This window comes from Bombyx mori, chromosome 4 (assembly GCF_030269925.1).
Source record: "Bombyx mori chromosome 4, ASM3026992v2".
Taxonomy (NCBI): Eukaryota; Metazoa; Arthropoda; class Insecta; order Lepidoptera; family Bombycidae; genus Bombyx; species Bombyx mori.
In genome coordinates this window covers 9,587,030-9,609,677 of record NC_085110.1, presented here as the reverse complement: position 1 = coordinate 9,609,677, position 22,648 = coordinate 9,587,030, and the positions used below count along the sequence as shown (strand labels likewise).

General features: G+C 35.9%; 1 protein-coding gene across 3 annotated transcripts in view; it reads right to left on the bottom strand.

Annotated features, from left to right (window-relative positions):
* Positions 1-22,648, bottom strand: part of LOC100533206 (buffy) — a 49,349-nt gene that overhangs the window by 10,949 nt on the left and 15,752 nt on the right. The window contains exons 1-4 of one of the 3 annotated variants that reach the window (XM_062677077.1): positions 1,735-1,883; positions 1,436-1,631; positions 818-1,053; positions 482-742 (exon numbers count right to left, since the gene is read on the bottom strand). In XM_062677077.1, coding sequence (XP_062533061.1) covers positions 482-742; positions 818-1,053; positions 1,436-1,496 — 558 coding nt within the window. In that variant the 5' untranslated portion in view covers positions 1,497-1,631; positions 1,735-1,883. 3 annotated transcript variants of the gene reach the window in all.

The following is a 22,648-nucleotide window of genomic DNA, read 5'->3' as shown; positions in this document are numbered from 1 at the left end:
TTGATTAGATGGGTGGACGAGCTCACAGCCCACCTGGTGTTAAGTGGTTACTGGAGCCCATAGACATCCAAACCGTAAATGCGCCACCCACCTCGAGTTATAAGTTCTAAGGTCTCAAGTATAGTTACAACAGCTGCCCCACCCTTCAAACCGAAACGCATTACTGCTTCACGGCAAAAATAGGCAGAGTGGTGGTACCTACCCACGCGGACTCACAAGAGGTCCTACCACCAGTAATTACGCAAATTATAATTTTTGCGGGTTTAATTTTTATTACACGATGTTATTTATTCCTTTGCCGTGGAAGTCAATCGTGATCATTTGTTGAGTATGTATTTCATTAGAAAAATTGGTACCCGCCTGTGATTCGAACACCGGTGCATCGCTCAACACGAATGCACCGGACGTCTTATCTTAGGCCACGACGACTTTGAATTGACGAATTGAAATAGCTCAGGACCTGCACAGTCATTATTATTACCTTTGACCACGTGATGTTCTCCCTTGTGACCCGTCTTGCGAGTGCAAGTGCAAGTTCTGCAAGTGCAGTGTCTGAGCGTAGCATAGCTGAAGGAGCCCTGGTCGCTTGCCGCGCGACATGACGGAATGCTTCCGGCCGCTTTCTCTCCAACGCCGCACATAGCGCGCGGAGTGCAGAAAGTACCCCGGTGTCACTATTACAAGTAGCCTCTTCTCCACACTCAGTCTCGATCATACGCTGAAGGCGCTTCATAACTATCTGCTGTATAAAGCAAAGTAAACAGTGTGAAATGGAGAAAACATTTGAATTGGTATCTTTTACAACAGACTAGATTACCTTTTTGACACAGGTAGTTGATCTTCGTATCTGTGTTTTAATATATTGCAGGCAAAGTGCACGCCCTTGGCGTACGATCTGCGGTTTGACTTGTGTATGACTGGCAAGGTACCATCCTATAGTTGCGGACAGGCGGCGAGTCACAGCTGCAGCGGCTGCGCTCGTCACCATTGTGCTGAACCGTCGCTTGGTGCGGTCAAGCGGCGAAAGAGATCGACTTGGTGAAATTTTCAAGCCTGAATTTCGTTAAGCATGTTAAAATTTATTTACTTCTGAGACTATTTTTTCTTATTATTTTAAGGGTTATGGTTTAACCTCAGCAGTAAAACGGTAAATAGATAAAGACAGTTTTCCTTCTAAATTATTAGGGAGCTTAAGATGTATGTTTTCCATTTGAAACATTATTTATTTATATCGCGAAGCAGTCATGCGTTCGGGTTTGATGGATGAGATGGATACTGTACAGTACAATTGAGACTTCAATCTCATTTCACGGTGGTTTCTCATTGGGCGGTGGGATTCATTTTATGACATCTATGAGCTCTGGCAACTTTTAGAAAGCAGGCGAGCCTTGAGATCTTCTAATAATGTAGAGCAAAGATAGGAATGAATACTGACCAGGCAATTCATCGGAAACGCTGGTTAGCGAGGTAAGCGGAGTGCTGAGCTTTCGACGCATACGAAGCGTCGGTACGAACTCGTCATCTTCTTCTCCATCTGGTGGAGTGACGTGTATAGCGATGTTGTTGTTTTCGGGGGTCTGAAAATTTTCGAATTTCCATCTTGTCTGCACTACTGGTCCTATCTGTAGAATCTGTGTGCACAGAAGAAAATATATTAGTTAATTTTGCAATGGTACAGCGCGAAGTCTTGAAACAATCTTTGAACACAGCTAATTAAAATTTAACTTTACACACTTTTAAAAATGTATTAACTATTGGTTACAGGTAAGTTAGTTATTCTAGTATCCCGTAAAATTTCGTATCTCTTTTGCCAGTCCTTCGCTAGTCGCTCGTGTCATGCGAAAACGGATAATTTGAAATGATTTTTTTTTTAATAGATTTTATGACCTGGTAACTGAGACCTTTAATTCATGTCTTATTTTAATCTTTATTCTTAATTTTATGAAAAATGATATTATGGAGTGAAATGAAATGAAAATGATTAATTTGAGACATTAATCAACTAGGATGAAATTAAATGAGATGATATGAGATGAAATCTAATCTCAGTAAAATGGTGATCATTTACTAAGATTTTTCAGTGGACTTTTTGGAGGATCCCGAGAAGTTAAGTCCAGAGGCTTTGTTTCATTTTCCCACATTTGTGCACTTTCACAGATATTAAACGGTTAATAAACCACCATTATTACACATTTAAACCCGAAGAAACACTAAATAGACAAAATAAAACAAATCACACAACTTCACTCATCGCGTTCCCGCCAATAAGTCTTTGAAATCATTCGGTAGAAAATCATTTTATTCCTTATAAAATATTTACTGTCTCTATTTACGAGCTTTATAACTATTTTTAGGACGATAATTTTTATTTATTTGTTTGATTGCATTAGGACTTTTTTGTTCAGAGTTCTTTGGTAAAACTTATACTTTTTCGAGAAAGTAAAATAATGTCACCAATTTACTTGTGTTCTTTTTTTGTATTTCCATTATTAGCCTTGATGTAATTTGTTGTATGTACGAAATATTACTCTAAAGTTGTACTAGATGAGTGGATGAGCTCACGGCCCTAAAATGGAGCCCTAAGAGAATAAATAGTCTTTACGTTTTTACGTTTTGTAGAATTTCAAAATAGTAAATTCATATCTTTAACATCACCCAGCTTAGTAACGAGTTACTCAAATTTTAATAATCACGTGTAATAACTTAGTCTGAAAACTGAAATGTATGTTTAGTTACAACTAAAACTTTGATATTTGAACGATAATCCAGATCAGAACTTATAATATACTGTAATAATAGATATATTTTGTATTAATTTTGAGAAAACAGGACGAGGACTTTATTAAAAATTCATGCAGACTAACGGATTATGCTTCGCCATCTATAAAATTTAACGATAAAGTGTAAATGTGTAAAAGCAACTTACTTTATGGAAAATAATGCTTAAAGCGAACTAAATTAAACAAGTATTGAACAAAGTTCACTAAAAGATCTTTTTGGAGCTCAACGAAAAGTTCGAGATATCCAATTAAAGTGCAGGTTCTTTATCTTTGAAATTTATATTGGTGTTTGGAATTGCTATTCTTCTTGAGAGTGTAGGGGGACATGTACAAGTATATCGTTTTTGTCTATAAAAAAACTTTCTCTTGTAGACTGAAGCTTGCTTTTACATTTATTTGTTTATCTGAGATATACCTATAGTTCTTTTGATTGATTAAGGTTCATCAATAACGAAGTGGACATAAGAAGCTTAAAGGTAGTTCTTTTTTTTCCTGTTGTAAGTCGCGGAGATTAATTACCATGCAACGTCCTCAATTATGTAAGTTTATTTTCAATCAAAGTATGGAGGATCACATTGCCTTGGGTGGACGAGCTCACAGCCCACCTGGTGTTAAGTGGTTACTGGAGCCCATAGACATCCACAACGTAAATGCGCCACCTTTGAGTTATAAGTTCTAAGGTCTCAAGTATAGTTACAACGGCTGCCCCACCCTTCAAACCGAAACGCATTACTGCTTCACGGCAGAAATAGGCAGGGTACCCACCTGCGCAGACTCACAAGAGGTCCTACCACCAGTAATTACGCAAATTATAATTTTGCGGGTTTCATTTTTATTACACGATGTTATTCCTTCACCGTGGAAATCAATCGTGAACATTTGTTGAGTACGTATTTCATTAGAAAAATTTGGTACCCGCCTGCGGGATTCGAACACCGGTGCATCGCTCAACACGAATGCACCAGACGTCTTATCCGTTAGGCCACGACGACTTCTACACGACTTCTTGTTACATAACATGAGTGGCATTGCCTACATTGAGTCGAAATCACTTCTCTTTATGTGTCTTCTGTAAACACGTGATGACACTTTCATTAATTGTTTATTTTTTACTTTTTACGCGAATATATAAAAAATAATATTTGCCTTTGTACTTGATTTTCTCAATACTATCAATTGTTATGTTTTTATGTATGCACATAAATGATTAAACTATTTATTAACAACAACGATATAAACGAAATATTACTGTAATACGTGTTCTGTTTCGAGGTTGTTGTTATTAAGAATATCAGAATAACGGTTGTGACCAGTGTTTCATTAAAGTTTTGCCATTAAAGTTTCCGAAACGAATGATATTAAAAATCACTGTTTCACGAAATTGTTGCAGAGTTAAAAGTGTTGCCGTTTGTTTGAAATGGAATTAATTCTAATAAACTTTGTCATTAACGAATAACTTAACGATAACGAAACTTATTTACGTTCATTATATTTTAAATATTTAAACATTATAAATGTTCACAAATTAAATCATTATAATTTTCTTTTTAATACGCTTTTATTAGCTTCAGACGTATGTATGTTAGTATGCTAGTACCTATGTAACGGAATCTTTGAACATGATTTTGACCCCCTCCAAAACGGCGGATTAACTCGAAGTTTGGTATACTTAATAAGGACCGATGACCATTTAATATTAAAAAAAAATTGAAAGCATTTAAATTCATCTAAAAAATGAAAAATAAATAATAGTTTATAAAAACTAACAAAATACGCTTTTATAGAAAATCTAACTAAAAATAGAAAATAAATGTTAATAAATTTGAATTAAAAATAGTGTAAGAAAAAATGATTCTATTGTAAAAAAGCGTGGGGTGAATGGTATCAGTAGTTATAAATATTTTTTTTATTTGTTGTTTCAGGATATGCAACGTGACTATGTCGAAGTTGAATAGGTACGCGAGGAAGTTGTTTTTTAATTAATTTTTATATCAGGGGTGTGTTTTGGTTCCATATGGGTAGCTTCATGCATCCTGCACATTTCGGTATACCTTAAAAATTTCCCTCCTACCGGTTTGGTGGTAGCCTAAGAGATTATCCCGGCAACGTCCGGGACGGGTAGGTGAGCTCACGGGCTAAACCTGAGAGAATTTGCTAACATTAGCCCTAGCAATAGCAGTGCTTCGCGGAATCTACTACCGGATTGGAATCGTGACCCACTATAAGGATCCGACGAGAAACTCAGTGGGCTGTGTCTATGAGTTAGTTCGGCCGTCGAACTCTTCGTCATAATCGATGAGTTTGACGAGGACGGTGACTGGTGCTTGAGAGGCCTAAAAGCACTGAGAGTGAATCTGGGAGATCCGACAAGACTTGTTTCGGGTAACGGCGGGCTTGCGTTGCCACGTCGTGGTTGGATAAGTAAATAATTAGCGGCGACCATAAGAGGGTTTTCGTGTCGCGCCGCTTTGTCGAAATAGTGTTCTGACGCTGCCATAAGATACTTACGTATCGGTACTAAATTTAGGTCGTCGTGAAAATATACATTCCTCACATGCTACTGTGCTCCGACGGCTATGCTGCAGAAACGGGATTGGATGACCTGGAGAGAGTTAATGGGTGTACGTACGGGCCACGTGAATGAACACTACACTCGAGTAGTAGATAGCCGTATCATTCGTGAAAACGGCTAAGTTGGTCACCGGCGACCCTTAAATGTATAGTAAGTACGTTCAGATATGGCGCTCCATAACAACTTATATTAAGAATGTAGCTCTTCATGACGCTTCTTGTTTTAACACTAGCATTTATCGTAGGAAATATCCTCATCGAACGCTGTGAAGAAATCGACGTTACACTTGGCCATAACATTAGCCTGCTGAGTTTCACAGTGGATTTACTCAGCGGGCTGCCATTCCGATTTGATAGTAAAGGCACACTAGCGGTGAGACGAATCCCTACACTACTGGTACAAACCAAGCTGGAAAGTGCACCAGTAATCCTTCAGTTTCAATGGGCTCCAGTAATCGATAGCATCGCTTGGATTGAGAGTTCACCTAACTGTATACCGTAAATATTTTTTTAGTAAAATGTATATTAAGTTTTCGGTGACGTTTCTTTATCCAAAAATGTTTGAATACAGCATTTAGCCGAAACTAGAAACTTGGCTATTAATATGATGATAGTCACTAATTATTCATTAGGTCTACAACTTTTCATGATACCTATTAAATATGTGTACGACGTACGTACATGATGTAACAATTACGATTTTACCGAAATTTCCCGTATGTATATATGTACAATTCACGGTGATAACGTAAGAACTTGAGCGTGAGATAAATATCAATTGGAATAAATTGAATCTGTCTGGCCCTAATGTGGTGTAAGCTGGATCGTTGTTATATGTACCTATTTGGGAAAATGTAGTATCCACTTTATTTACTTCACTGCTTTCTGATGAGAGAGTGAAGATAACCAAATTAAATTGTATTTCGGAGAAGTGGAATCTCATTATGTTTACAAGTATTATAAAAATGCTTTCGGATGAGCTTCGCAACGTTGTGCTCATATTTTAATACCTGTCTACCTAATATAGTTATCTTATACGGTTTTCTTTGTTAGTTGTTTTTTTTTATTTTTATAGCTTAGGTGGGCGGACGAGCTCACAGCCCACCTGGTGTTAAGTGGTTACTGGAGTCCATAGATATCTACAGCGTAAATGCACCACCCACCTTGAGATATAAGTTGTAAGGTCTCAGGTATAGTTACAACGGCTGCCCTACCCTTCAAACTTGCGAATTCTGACGATATATTGTATTTCTTGACTACATCTTTAAACCGAAACGACCAAGGCGGTTGTCACAAATTACGGCTTATGGCCTCTCCCAAGGAACGTAAAATAATAGGCAACCCAACTCGAGAGGTCAGTGATTCTAAACCACCTCTGCTCAAGCAGACGGTCAGTGCCCATATGCACTTGCTAAACGGGGTTGAACCTGCAACCTTGCTGAAATTCATCAATGATTGTATACAAAATTTAATTAAGCATCTTTCTCAATAATCGTCATTCATATTCAAAATTCCTAAAAGTCTTCAAGGAATATGAGATAAAATGTCATATCAGATTATTCAATCAGATTATTCAATCTATTTTTTGACAGTTTCAATAACAAAATAAAGAGCTCCCGGAAGACAATTTATTTGTGACTCTGTGACATTTCATCAATTTCCAAGACTTGTTTATGTCATGTAAAAACGCGGGCTTCACTAGCTCTTTTGATTACAATTAATTATAATATTACATACATAAAACAGTTAATTAACCGATTATACCGATGAGAGAAGAGATCAATATCAACGACTAAAGATTAAAAGATGTTAAATTATATGTGATCAAATTGTACCGAGTATAGTATCGTTGTCCTGGAGATGGGTCACTGACTTTGTCGGAAGTTATAGCATGTGTAAGGTTTTACAAATAACACGACCTTATTTAAAAAAACACGATATTGAATATTACACAGAAAATAGAGTATGTTTGTATGCTTATGTGTGTGTTTATAGGCGACAGTATAAGAACCCTACTAAAGTAAATTAAAGTTAAAGTTACTGGTGGTAGGACCTCTTGTGAGTCCGCACGGGTAGGTACCACCACCCTACCTATTTCTGCCGTGAAGCAGTAATGCGTTTCGGTTTGAAGGGTGGGGCAGCCGTTGTAACTATAATTGAGACCTTAGAACTTATATCTCAAGGTGAGTGGCGCATTTACGTTGTAGATGCCTATGGGCTCCAGTAACCACTTAACACCAGGTGGGCTGTGGGCTCGTCCACTCATCTAAGCAATAAAAAAAAAAAAAATAATCCACGGTTTTAACTTTTTACGAGTTTTTCATATTGAACATTTTTGTATTGTAATTGTTACTAAGCTAATATGGTAATATATGTCTAATAATCTAACATGAATATAGTAGTTATCTATTTCAGTAATTTTAAGGAAGAGAAAAAAATGAGTTAAATAGTGCTGTTTATTCGAGTTACGAGAACACAATATGTACCGCATGCATATCTGTCCTAGTGCATCGTTATTTCTACATTTTACTAACTTATAATCTCCGATAGAACACCAGCAAAGTATTAGAAACTATATAATTATAATCTTGAGCTTGTTTTTTTGTTTGTGGAAATCATCAACGTTTAATTTTTAAAAACACATTAATTCTCTCGGTCGAAGCTCCTAACTTGATTGATGGAAATTTTAAATGAATTACGCGTATAAGGAAAGAAAGTTAAGAAATCGCAAGTAAGTTAAAGAACACAAATTATGTAAATGTATGTTATTAAGATTTCAGAACATTATAAATCTTTCAACGACGGGCTCCATAACAAAACTCCTTCAAGTGTGCTTTATTGTTGGTATTCAAAATGTATAATAAAATTTTGGTTGAGGAAAAAAAGGTTTGAGGAAATGGCTTTATCTTTATGAAGTATGGGATTGTTAACGTAGCATAATTTTAATTACTACACCGCCGTGTTACATATGGCGCTTTTTTATTATATTTGTTTAGGCGAGTGATTAGCCTCACGAATCTGTTGGTAAGTGATTAACGCAGTCCAAAAACTGTCGACGCGAATGCCGCCAGCCCTTTGAAATATGAGGTACCAGTATTAATTGTTTAATTTCTATTATATTACTTAAGCCGGAACGCATTACTGCTTCGCGGTGGAAATGATCAAGATTGTAGTATGACTTCGGTGAATGAATAACATCGTGTAATCAAAACTGCAAACATTATAAGTAGTTATTGGTGGTAGGATGTCTTGTGAGCCCGCACAGGTAGGTACCACCACTCTGCCTATTTCTGCCGTGAGGCAGTAATTCGTTTTGGTTTGAATGCAATGCAATGCGCGACAAATAGATAAATAACTCAATATCACGCCAACCGATTTCAATGATCATTGTTTTTAGTGTATATTATTAATAATAATTTGTTTTGGATGTCCTTTTTTATTTCTATTAATAAAAAAAATCATAAAAAATGTATACCCGAATAATTATTTTCTTTATACCTCGAATAGAACTTAAAATTAATATTTTTATAATATCCGGTGTCCCACGACACCACATACTTTTTTTTTTTTTTTTTTACTAGCTGTTGCGGCAGACTTCGTAGTGCCTCAATCGATAAATAAAAGACCTAAACTTTTGTATAAAATAAACTTAAATCAAACAAAAGGAATTCGTCCGACGGGGGACACATCAAAGAAAAACAAAATTGTTATTTTTATTTAATTCCGACCATTTTCACATTTATCTAACTTTTAAACCTTCTCTGGACTTCCACAAACAATTCAAGAGCAAAATCAGCCAAGTCCAGCCGTTCTCGAGTTTTAGCCAGACTAACGAACAGCAATTCATTTTTATATATAATGTGTATATAGAAGATATGGGTGGACGATCTCACAGCCCACCTGATGTTAAGTGGTTACTGGAGCCCATAGCCATCTACAACGTAAATGCGCCACCCCCCTTGAGATATAAGTTCTAAGGTCTCAGTATAGTTACAACGGCTGTCCCACCCTTCAAACCGAAATGCATTACTGCTTCATGGCACGGTGTGGTGGTACCTACCCGTGCGGACACACAAGAGGTCCTGCCACCGGTAAAACCAGTTTATTATTACTTTCAATTGATTACCACATAGGATGAAGCATGCTCATTAATGCAAGCCAGAACACCATGACTTAACTCGATCAGTGGCCGGCCGTGAGTGCACTCGCGTTAGTAATTTTAATTCAACAATTCAATGTTACTGATCAAATTTAATGCGTAAGGAATACTGATTTTAGTTTTGAAATTAAACCATAAGGCTATTTCTGTCGTTTATGTACCAAAGTTTTGGCGAAATTAATATAGTCCACGAGTGCCTTTATCGCTTCTGATATCATTATCTGTATAATCTAGAGTTTCATTATAATGCGTCAATATTTTGCTTGTACATTTGAGATTTTTTGCTTTTTTTCCGTATTCAAAATTTTCGCGATTGTATCGAAACAATAGCAAAACATCTCATTAAAGAAATTTAAGAACAATATATAATAATTACTTTGTAATTTTAATTACAATCATTTGTAAATTTTCCCTCCTAGCGAATGCGGATAGTTTGTCTGTTTGTCTTTTGGTCTACAGAAAATCGTTGGCCGTTGGAAATGTTTGGCCTTTTTGGGTTTTGTATCTATCGTATGTGATTGAGATTGTCATCTTCTTTTTACGATCGGTGTGACGCATGTGTTTTAGTATACCATTTTGTTAGGTACGAGCCAGTTCGGGAATGAATGGATGGCTTTGCGTCTAGAATTGGTAATATCGTTAAGCGAAGGTAATCATTGAGCATCAGGTCACTGACCTCGTTGTCTACCTTCGCTGGTAATAAAAAAGAAATGGAAAAAATTTAATGTAAATTCAACTATAACATTATGGTTTTCTGATATATATGGATACCTTGTCGACATTTTAAAAACACCTCTGATATTGTTAATCTCTGATTTATTTTTGAAGTGAAAACTTCTTTAGAATCGTTGTGATTTCAAACCGGATGCAACGGAAAAAACGACAGGTAAGAGACACAAATACAAAAATGTGTAGGATGAAGCCAGCAAAGAATGAGACAGAAATATACATACTATTTAATACAGCGCCATCTGTGAGATTTTTAATACTAACGTGTGTATGAAAGCTCTTGTAGTGAATTTTAATTTAGGATTATACGTGAAATTAAAATATCAATTCACAGAGGGCGCTACCTTACAATTATTTACTAATGACAAAATTTTACAAGACGTTTAGGATAATTGTATTTTAATTTTGGAAGGTTTCACTTCTACCACGTGTGAATTGCACACATGTATTTTTTTTTTATATTGTAATTTTCTATGTTTCGAATACTTGACAGTTTTCAGACTTAAGCTTTGTCTCAATTTAACAACTTAACTTTTAATTCGCGAACTGAAATTGATAAAACGTTAAAACATACCCGGCTGCCGAGAGTAGTATCGTAAAAACGTCCATAAAGTTCGGTCCTTTTACAATGAAGTCAAAGTATTTTTTGTTGAAAATAAAAATTTGTACGATCAGTATTTTGAAACGTGGCGTAATGAGTAGATATATCCGGTGTATTTTAATTTGTGCACTTAAGGAATTCCACGGCTACGGCAGGTAGCCTGCACGTATATTAAAATACCTGCCTATTTCTGACGCAAAAAATCGTGCCCGTCTAAAAAGTTTGATTTCAAAGCCGTTTCACAAAAGCCGTTTCACAATAAAATGGGATTACGAACTCACCTGATTCTAGATTTTTGAAAAATTCCAATTGTTGTGTGTGTGTGAGAGAGATTAGGTAAGCGCTTGAAACCAGGTGAACCTTGATCTTTTCGACCCATATAGATCAATTAAGTAGAAAAAAGAAAAAAGAAAAAACATTAATATTTATGGATTTAAGCTCGACTAGGAGTCAACCTCGTTTGAACAACTGTAATCCATACGCCAACTTAGTATCCATCCTCATTAGCTTGGGATCATATTGAGCGATGTGCCTTTCCAAACCCTTTCTCCATCTCTCATTTATGAGAGCCTTAAAAGAGGACGAAAGATCCGTCATGTTGTTCGATAGATTGCGGAAAATTGAAGGAAAATCCCCATATCTGTAAATAGATTCGAGATACATACCGACTCATCCGCAGAACAAAGTCCGATGTGATCATAGAGCAAAAACGAGTTATATAGCTAGGCGCAATAAGGGATACGAACTCTACGGACGTGTGTTTTTGGAATTTTTGTATCTCATTTAGTTTCGGAAATATATAATTGAATAACGTTCTATCTGTCGTTAGCTCCGCATAAAAACGTACGGAGTGATCAAGCGCCGGCCCGCACGGAGCGGCCGCACTGTTCGTTCGTCAGTCCGGCCGCTGTTCGTTGGACTTGTTGGAGAGAGGGCGTCTTTGTGTCAAGCGCTTAGGTTTTTATTGTTTGATTTTAAATTAATAATGTAACACGTATTTTGCTCGATAAAAGATATTTTTAGACATGTCACGATCACGGAAAATGTTGAATATGCTTAAGGCTGATACAGAAGACCCTGACCTTAGTTCATCATTTTCTAATGTAGCCGCTGTTCATATGGAGAAAAATGTAAATAATATTAAGTTGCCAACTTTTCAGTTGTATTATTTCATAATTCACACGCTAAGCTAAGTTCTAAATTAAAAAATATTATCTATATTGCTTTTTTGTTTCAATAAGTGCTTGTAGTCGATCGATGTTTTTATAAGACGTTTTTTGACGAATAGGTAATGAAACGCATTTTTAATGCAAAAACACAATTGGCGTAATGCATATTCACAGGAGTAATCAATCTTTCTATAATAATTAACTGTTAAAAATAAAAGCGTTATGAAATATTAGGACGATATTTTACGAACACTATTGAACCTCTAAGCGTTCTATGTGAATATGGGACATTTTTTTACGAACTCTGTGACGCGATTTGTTGGTTCGTTAGTAAGATGAGACGTTGTTACTGGGATAATGAAATCAGTTAGGACGTTAATCGTGTAAAAAAGTTGTTAAATATAACGATTTTTTATTTAAATGTTGTTAAATTATTTCTGTATAATTAAATTGTTTTGCAAAACACATAAATATAAATAGTATTTTATAAACTGTCATAAAAATATGAGTTTTTTAAAATTTTCAGTTGTAAATGATGATGATACTTGTAAGACATACAAACGTCACCTTTGCCTCCTGGACCAGTACAAATCAGTCACGAACTAGCTGATGTATTGGAAAAATGCTACATGAAGATAGTCGGACCAAGGAAATTACCTGCGACAGCTCAGTACCTAATCTCGTGCCTGATGTATCTGCCTTGGATGCTTACAGCAACCGACCTAGTATATTTTCTTTGAAAGTGCCTTTAAGTTACCAAAATTTACCACATATACAGCTTGAAGATTTAGAAGATCACCACAGATGTACTCCGTTCAATTTAGAACTGTCAGTACCAGCACTCATGCAATCTCCTACTAATATCCATTCGATCTGCAACACCGTATTCTGCCCTAATCATGTATCATGACCCTGAAAAATACAACACTAAAGCCATAAAAGAACGCCAGTATCGTGACATTGTCAACTCAAACTTCAATCTAGGTTTTCATACTCCCAAAAAAGATTAGTGCGAGGAATGTCACGTTTTTCGATTGAATAAAAATCCAACTGACCAAGAAAAAGAAGCTTTTCAATAACACCAGACAAATAAGAAGGCAAGGCATTTAAAAAGCCTAGATAAAAAAGATGCTGAGGAGTCAAACGGAAACATGGTTACTGCTGTTTGATTTTGAAAATTTTTACAGTGTCCTCTAAGCAATATAAATATATTTTACTATAACAGAAAGCTATCTTCTTTTAACTTTACGGTTTTTGATATGGGTAAAAAGAAGGCCATTTGCTATTTGTGGGATGAATCTGTGGAAAAACGTGGAGCAAACGAGGTAAGCAGTTGCCTTTTAAATTTTATACAGACTAATGTTGAACAAGGGACCAAGGAGTTCCGCTTTTGGTCAGACAATTGTGCTGGCCAAAATTGTAATCGCTTTGTATATTTATTATACATTTATGCCGCAAAAAAGTTCAACATATACATTACACACCGGTTTTTACAGAAAGGGCATACCTAAAATGAGGGGGACAGTATCCACTCTGTCATCAAGAGAGCTTCTCAAACCAAAACTATATATACCCCTCATTAATGGCGTTTATTAGTAAGATGGGCCAAGAATGAAGGAGAACCCTATGTTGTTTGAAACGTAACCCAGGATGACGTATTCGACTTTAAAAGTCTTGTTAATAATAAGGTTTGGATCAAAGACATTAAGGGCAAGAAGATTAACTGGAATAACATCCCAACAAATTTGTTTTTTAAATATGATCTAACTCAACCTGATTATGATATTTTAGTAATTCGTAGTAATACGAGGAACTCGGTACAAGCTGAACTAAAAGCTGCATATTCTGGACCTATTATGATTCCTGCTGCGAAATATAAAGATTTAATGGATATGTGCCGCTCAGAACTTATTCCCTTAGAGGAACTCCATACTTTAACTCTTTGCCACATCACACTGTAACTGTTACTGCTTCTGAAGAATCGGATGATAATCTATCGGAATAATTTTATCTAGTGTCTGCTTCCTCTTTTTATTCCTACTAATTTAGCGAAGCAATGTTAATTATAATATTTAATGTTTGTCTACATGCCATTTCATTGCTATTAAGTATGTGCACCAGTTATAAGTCTAGGTTACTATGTAAGACTGATTGATTAATTATGAAGGCTGATTATTATAGATTAGTGATTAGTAGATTAGTTCTACGATTAGTGAGTAGATAGTTTACTGGTGGTAGGACCTCTTGTGAGTCCGCACGGGTAGGTACCACCACCCCGCCTATTTCTGTCGTGAAGCAGTAATGCGTTTCGGTTTGAAGGGTGGGGCAGCCGTTGTAACTATACTGAGATCTTAGAACTTATATCTCAAGGTGGGTGGCGCATTTACGTTGTAGATGTCTATGGGCTCCAGTAATCACTTAACACCAGGTGGGCTGTGAGCTCGTCCACCCATCTAAGCAATAAAAAAAAACTTTGAGACTGCTGATTTTAATGTTGTTATTATAAAAAAAAATTAGTTTTATTATCTTCGTCCGCGTCTACGTCCTGCAATGTTCTAATTGATACATGAACCTGTAAGTTTTTTGTGATTTTTAGTGTTATGATTGCTGTTTATGATGATTCTTTATACCAGTTTTGAGATTTTTTCACTTAATAAACGATTTTAAATAATTACTATCTTTTTTATTTAGTTATATAGGAGGGCAGTGATGATATGAGGAACGTTATGTTTAAATATTTCAAGGTTGTTATTTACGTAGGACTCATTAGTAGTTAGTAATTCCAAAGAAAACCGACTCATGTTAATATAGAACGTCATTTAATTTACATGTGTCCATAAAACAACGTGTAACGTTCACTAAGGACCCTCGCTGTTTTGCCATAAAACGTCTTATGTTAATATAGAACTCACTATCTCCAGAAATAAAAGAATAACAGTTATAAACTACATAGTATTTAACAAAGCTGAGACGTAGTAACAACATACCAAAAAATTTAAACAACAAGTCGCACCGTTTAAAAGTTACACAAGTCAACAACTTCTTTAACCTCTACTGAAAACTATCAATCCTACAGATAGGACTATATTCTGCGGATGAGTCGATACATGTCTACATATGTACCTATTTGTGATTACTCAACAATTTCTAATAATGATGGCAATGAGATAATAGCTTAAGCGAAATGTTTGTGTATGCGTAAACAAATTATACTTTAAAACTTAACGACCAAAAATTACTTGTTCCCATTTTAAAGTACTAAAAGAAAAAAATCCAAAGGACGTACTTCAAGTTTTCACGGTGCCATTAATTTGTAACAAAGTCTAGAATAATGTTATAAAAACTGTTTTTGTTTTTTTTTTAATTTTTTTTTATTGCCCTTGTTGGCAGACGAGCATACGGCCCACCTGATGGTGAGTGGTTACCGTCGTCCATAGACTACAGCAATGCCAAGGGCAAGCCAGTGCCTACCGCAAACTCCGAGATTCAGAGTTTTCTGTGTGCTAGATCATACCTTCCTTCAAACCAGTGTACCTAACAGTACAAAGCGGTCCAACTGTGGTTCTGGAATAGGTGATATCCATGGTGAGCACTTACCAAAAAAAAACAATAAAAAATCTGCTGTTTTTGTAATTTATAACGCTAGATATCGATTCGTTAGGAATGCCGCACAAAAGCCGCTTATAAGCCGAGTATGTACCTCAGCTCGTTAATGGTGCCGCTCAGGTATTTGAGCAGTGATAAGTTTCTCGGTTAACTAATGGTCGAACTGTTGGTTTATCTCGTCATTATTCAAATACTCCAACGCAGTAATTACATAGAAAGCTTTTATGATAACGTATTACATACTAAGGGTAATTTGTAACAATTACATATTTGCTTTGAAAACAGAAATAATTTATTGTCCAGGTAATAACAAGAATTTCTTGCAACTAGCAACCATTTCGTTAAGAATTCTTATTGCTGTTTGTGCTAATGGTAAGTTGGAAAGTGGATGAAATAAGTAGGTAAAAAGTTTACTATCATTGATTTTCACAGTATATGTTGTGCCGGACTATGCAACACTACGCTTGTGATGTGCAACACTGCACTGCGGCGGCAGACAACTGTTACGATCTGGATGAGAATTCATCCTATTTGAATAAAACATTATGAACATGTTTTCATATTTCTATTTTAACTTGAATTGTCAGTTTATAGTAACACGTTTTTTTTTTTGTACACGTGTAAGAATATTACAGTAATTATTTTGTTTTTTAACACAAAAATCACTGTTTTTTTCAACCTAAATATTGTTCACATCAAAAATGAGTCATATTAGATACCTACTGGTAATTCCCATGTAATCATTTGCCCAAGTGTAAGCAATAAATATTGTATGCGATGTATTCTCTTTTGGATTTACATTGTAATTTAATCATTTTGTTTGAAGTTATGATGCCTTTTTTTTAGTGGGTGGACGAGTTCACCCACGGCTCACTTAATGTTAAGTGGTTACCAGAGCCCATAGACATCAATTACGTAAATGCTGCCACCCAACTTAGGCATTAGTTCTAAGTTTTAATTTTATATTATAGTATAACGGCTGCTCCATCGTCCTTCATTATCATCAACAGCCCACAGTCGTCCACTGCTGGACATAGGCCTCTCCCAATCCACACCACGGAGCCCATCACTCTTACTGAACCGCATTATTGCTTCAAGATAGAAATGAGCAGGGTGGTGGTACCTACCCGTGCGTGTTCGCAACACGCCCTACCACAGTATTACGCTGCTTAAATTTTTGCAGGTCGATTATATTACACGATGTGTCCTTCATTGTGAGAGTCGTTCGCGAATGAACATTTGTTAAGTACGTATTTCAATGGAAAAATTTACTGCGCGACTCGAACACCGGCATCGTTGCTACGGCTCGATACCAACGCACCAGGCATCTTGTCCTTTAGACAAACGACGACTTCAAAATTGAATTATTTGTTACAAATCTAGTTAATTATTTCAATTATTACGAGTGATAATAATATTTCCACGAAACGCAAACGGCACGATTTAACTAATTAATAAATTAAATGAAATCAGTAAGCACACACCTTTTTTACGAAGTAAATAATATAATTCACAAATCCACTCATCACTCGTGCTCATTTAATTTTTCACGCATCAGTCGCTATTACGTTTAAATTAGCAAACATGAAGCCTTCATTTTTATCAACATAATATTTTATCATACCAACATTTACGACAACTCTCAAAAAAACTCTCAACTATCAAAAAAAAGTATATGTTTTCCACAATACACTGAACTTGTATCTTGAGTGCAAGGAAAATTCACGAAGTGAAATAGGTATTATACTAATATTATTATATATTACATACCTTAATATAAGCAGAAAATAATATTTGTTTGCTAGGTCAAACCAAATTTAAATTTTGTGAACGGGCGTGTTATAAAGCGAAGTCTGCCTGAGCTCAGTACATATTTAACACCTTAGGAGATTTTCAACTTTCTTACGTTGCGTTCAATTAATCTGTTCTACCATTTATCTTTGTTTTCTAAAATAGGTATATTCCCTTGCACCCCTACGATATAAAACTCACAACTCTGCAATGGCTAATATGGACAAACATGTATTTAACGTAACACAATTGTACTGAGACTGTCTGACCTAAATAAAAGTATCACTCGAAATATTTAAATACTTATATTGAATTTTCATTTTCCATTTGAAAAGAGGTCGCGAGTGTATCGGTATTTCTATCTGTACCAATGCTTTTGTGCTTACTATATAAAAGATTCTAAAGTAAATTCATCTCAAAAGGCTTTTAGGTTAAGGAATTATTTGGGATTTTGTTGAATGCTTTTAAAGCTTTCCACAGAAACCCCATTAAGAGAGGTTAAAAATAGCATGGAGGTTAAACACAGCATTAACAATAATGATTTTAATTATTTAGTACGACTCTGCTGAAAAAGTTGACCCTGAAAGTCAGGAAAGAGAATAAAATTCCTATTGTAGATTGAGAAAACAAAATGTAATTCGAAGCACCAAGGTTTTAAAGTAGGTAAAAGAGGTAAACGAAGAAAGCGAATGGAGAGCCAGCAGAGCTTTGATGGCTGAGAGGTTAAGATAGAGAAGATTATAATTACGCGAAGACTGGCGTCGTTGGTCGTCGACGATTGCCTCGACGAGCGGCCGGTCGGTCATCCGTGGGGTGGCCCGCGAGTCTGGTCGTTGTGATGACAGCGGGGACCCCCTACTCTGCTTGGGTTGTGATCCCGGGCGGAGATCCGACGCTGGCAGTAAGAGTGTTAAGGGAGTCGTTTAGTGAGTAGGGTCCTAAAACATGCTTGGGTCTCGGTCTGCTCCCAATAACTGCAGATCGTCAAGCCCACCAAAAAATACACCGCGTGCCTCGTAGGCGCGGTCACGTAGAGGTTCGAATGAGATTCGGCCCTCTGAGTCCTGTGCTGGCTCTGCCCTAGTGAAAACGTAGAGGATTGGAGCTTTAGTAAAGTAAACTTGGACTGATCAACCGGACACTGGCCTATGGCTAACTTTGATATTGCTAATATGATGTCACGCAGGCCAACTTCTGCGCTGTTTAAAGTCAAGAAAAGGAGTGCTTTCTTATTCCAGACCGCAAACCAAAGGGCTGAATAAAATCTGTATGGAAACCTAAATACACTTATGCTTCTGAATAATTTTATTATTATTTTCACGATTAATTATTGCGAATGTTACTCTGGTTTTATAAATTTATATTCGGGTCTGAATCTATTCAAGAGAAATTTTATCACTCGGGAGGCATGATATTAGATACTCCTGCGAAGTTTTAGGATGGCATATGGAAGAGTTTTATTGAGACGAGGGCCGTCTTTTCACAGCTGAGTGGTGTAAATTTCCTCATATCAGTCAAGTTACGACTCTGTACATTGTGTTTGTGTTTCTCGTGAATAGAGAAGTTGTTGATCGTACATTGAAATAAAGGGAAAACTTGTTTTAACTTAATAATATAATAAAAGGAAATAATAACTTTTGTGGCTCTCTCCTTATGCTTAAATAATTTTATACAATACTTACAAAGCGTATTTAACAAAATATTCATAGGTACTTAAAAAAAATTGTGTAAGTTTTAGAACAGTTTGCCAAGCCCAAAAGTTTGAGTTTGTGTTTGTTTTATAATAATATTCATTATATTGAGATCAGTAATCACCAAGATAGTATTTTTTTTATATAATTCCCCCATTTAAAAAAATGAACATTTGTATGCATAATTTTTTTACGTGGAAGCCTTTTTAAAAGATTTATAATAATGTAAAATTTATTTAAGTGCTATATTTTTAGAATGGCCCTCCGCGCGCAGATTTGCCTGCATTGACTTTATCACATCGTCGGAGACCCGTGTACTGGGGTGGGATAAAACGTACCTATCTTATATTCTGTTTCTGGATTCAAAGTACCTACTTACGGAATATTGTCGGTTTATTGTTTTGGGCGTTAAAACTTAACAGACAAAGAGAGTTAATTTCGCACTAATAATATTATTTGCCATACAGCTTCAACATTCAACTTTAAAACGAAATATAAGTTTTTTTTTAATGACGACATCTTGTTTTCTATCATCCAATCAAAAAGATATAAAGCCTGTATTATGTTTACGTTCTATTTACTATATTTTAGTTAATCCCTTTTTGTATCTTTTAAATTTCGTCAACATGCAGGCAGGGACGTCTTAAACTAGGCTGGGGCCCTTGGGCACACAAGTATTTGAGGCCCTTTTGGAAAGTAAAAAAAGCGAACACATCATAATAACAAATTACTGAGTATGACCATTTATTATAGGTAATCAAATACAATATGATATAATAATATTAATTATATTAGAATGCTGCTGGTTTTTTGGTTACGATTACGATAATGGTTTCTTTTGGGATTTCTGTTGAGCAAAATATTTCATTATATCTTTAAAGTAAACTTTTTGAAGGATATCACTTTCTATGCCCATAATTGACAAATTACTCAGCCGTTCTTGTAACATTGTTGTTCGGAATTCATTTTTTATTCTCTTAAGCTGCGAAAATGACCGCTCTCGACTACAATTGGTAACCAAATTGTCGGTCCTTCGGGGCCCCCTGAGAATGGGGGCCCTGGGCACGGGCCAAAATTAACCAAATCGATTCCAGCCGTTCTCGAGTTTTAGCGAGACTAACGAACGGCAGTTCATTTTTGTATATATAGATTATGTAGTATGTTTATATTATTTTTATAAATTTACACAAAACCTATACATATTTATACATAATTTTTATGCAAATTTCTAAAAATATGCAAATAAACATTTACTTTTAGTTCCTTTTATTATATTAGATGGGCTTATGAGCTCGATCTTGTAGCATGCATCCTACATGTGGCATTTGATAATATGTTACTACTAAACAGACGTCATTAGGAATGTTTTGTATAATACCTATTAATTTTTTTAATCCTACCGCCTCTTTACGGACCGATTTCACCTTAGATAGCTTTTACGACACTTCCGAGAAAAAATATGATAGAAACATTTAGGAATATTAACTGATCCGTCGCAAAAGGGACGTAAATTGGTGGCGGATTTATTCGTCCAGATTTATCCACAGGTTGATAGTAAAAATGTTTTTCAATATTGGTGGTACCATGGTCTTAAATGAAATCCCTACGGCTGTATATTCTTTAGTGAAATTTTAAAAGAGTCTTCAGTGGTATGAAGTAACCCTGCCAATGCTGATGTCGATGAGCACCACGGTTTCAAAGGTGGGGTAAACGTTGCAACAATATAATTCGGTCTTCAACCAATGAGACACGTGCCTCAAGGTCAATAAAAAAGTAAAAGTGAGTACCTGTTTTCTTCTACTATACACTCGATGTAACAAACGCATTTCGTCTTCACTATCACTCGACTCACTCGATACATCTTCTATATTGTTTTTTGGATCCATTCATCCGCAATGCACAAGTCTACTCTTTAAAGTTATTTTTAAAACTACATTAAATCTATGTCTCATTCAATTAAGTGTGATTTTATAAAATATTTCTAATGACGTCAACGAAATCGTTTACGATCATTACTTTTATGGATTTTTAATGCTTCCTCAATCAATTAATTTGTGTATTTTAAAGAAGGCTCTTTTGTGAATTAGGAAAACATCATGCAGTTATTATTTTCTCTATGGTACTAATTTAATATTCCATTTGGTTTTTATATTAATGGTTTGGTACAAATAATCCAAAAAATATAGTTAATATAACAAATAGTTCTTCAGAGAACACAGCAATCACCGAAATGTCTAGGTTAGTATCATCAATACTATCTACTTATATGTACTACAATACTATCAATACTGCAATGTTATCTGCGATTAATCGAGGCGAATTCTTATTTAGAAACAGTGTACATATGTATCTTTATATATATATTTCTTCTGTGCGTGTGTTTGTCACTGAACTCCTCCTAAACAGCTGGACCGATGTAAATGATTTTTTTGTATGCGTTTGGGTGGCACTCTGGATGGTTTAGATTCACAAATCAGCCCGGCACATGGCGCTGCAGTGGGTATTTATCTTTAGGTAGGTTATTTATCTTTCTTAGAAATAATTTATATGGCAAAACAACGTTTGCCGGGTCAGCTAGTAGTTATATGTGTTTTGCATGCTATCAAATTAGATAGTAAGTTTTGTTCATAGCTTTAGAAGTCTGAATACATGACATTTGAATAATAACATACACTTTGCCGTGAATGTAAAATTGTTACTTATTCAATTTAATTTGTCAAACTGTTATTATTTTAAACTCTTACATTACAGTTTGACTAACATAGCAATAAGTGGAAACTTCCAGTTTTGAATGATTCAGTTGAAGCATGTGTTTGCTTTATGCCATTCTGTTTTTTTTTGCTTTTCTACCTATTCTGGTAACCTAAGGTGTTATTCCAGCGTAACCGGGCGAGTAGGTGAGCTCACGGGGCTCTAACCTGAGGACATTGCTAACACTAGTCCTAGCAAGAGCAGTGCTTCGCAGAATCTACCACTGGATCGGAAACGCGACCCACTGAGAAGATCCGGCGAGAAACTCAGTAGGATAGCAGCTATTCTGTGCTAATATCTATAATATTCATAATCTCTTGGATTACTAGTTTTATTCATAACGTATCTACATTAATTTTTATTTTTTATTCAAATATAAACTATATGTAAGAAACAAACTGTTAAGCGTTTCATCTATAATAACATCCCGGTCTACGTTCTGTCACGTTCTGACCAGGCCGGTTGGTTTTGATCTAGCGGGGTATCCCGGAACGCCAGCGGCACGGCTGGGGCGGCCTTGTCGGTCGTGGTGAGAGAGTGCAACGGGAGTTGTTTGGTGGGTCGGGCCTTCACAAAATCCTTGTTTCAGCGATCCGCTCCTAACATCTGCGGACCGTCAAGATCCACATACACCAGGGGCCCACTAGGGGCGTATGTTTATAGCTCATACATGAGGTTGGGCTCCATGCCCGAAAAAGGATCTATTTATAATCCTTCCATTCGGTACTAACGTCCTATACCTATGTTTCTGTTGTTAACGACGACTAGAAACATCTACTATCTATACCTCTGTGTGATAT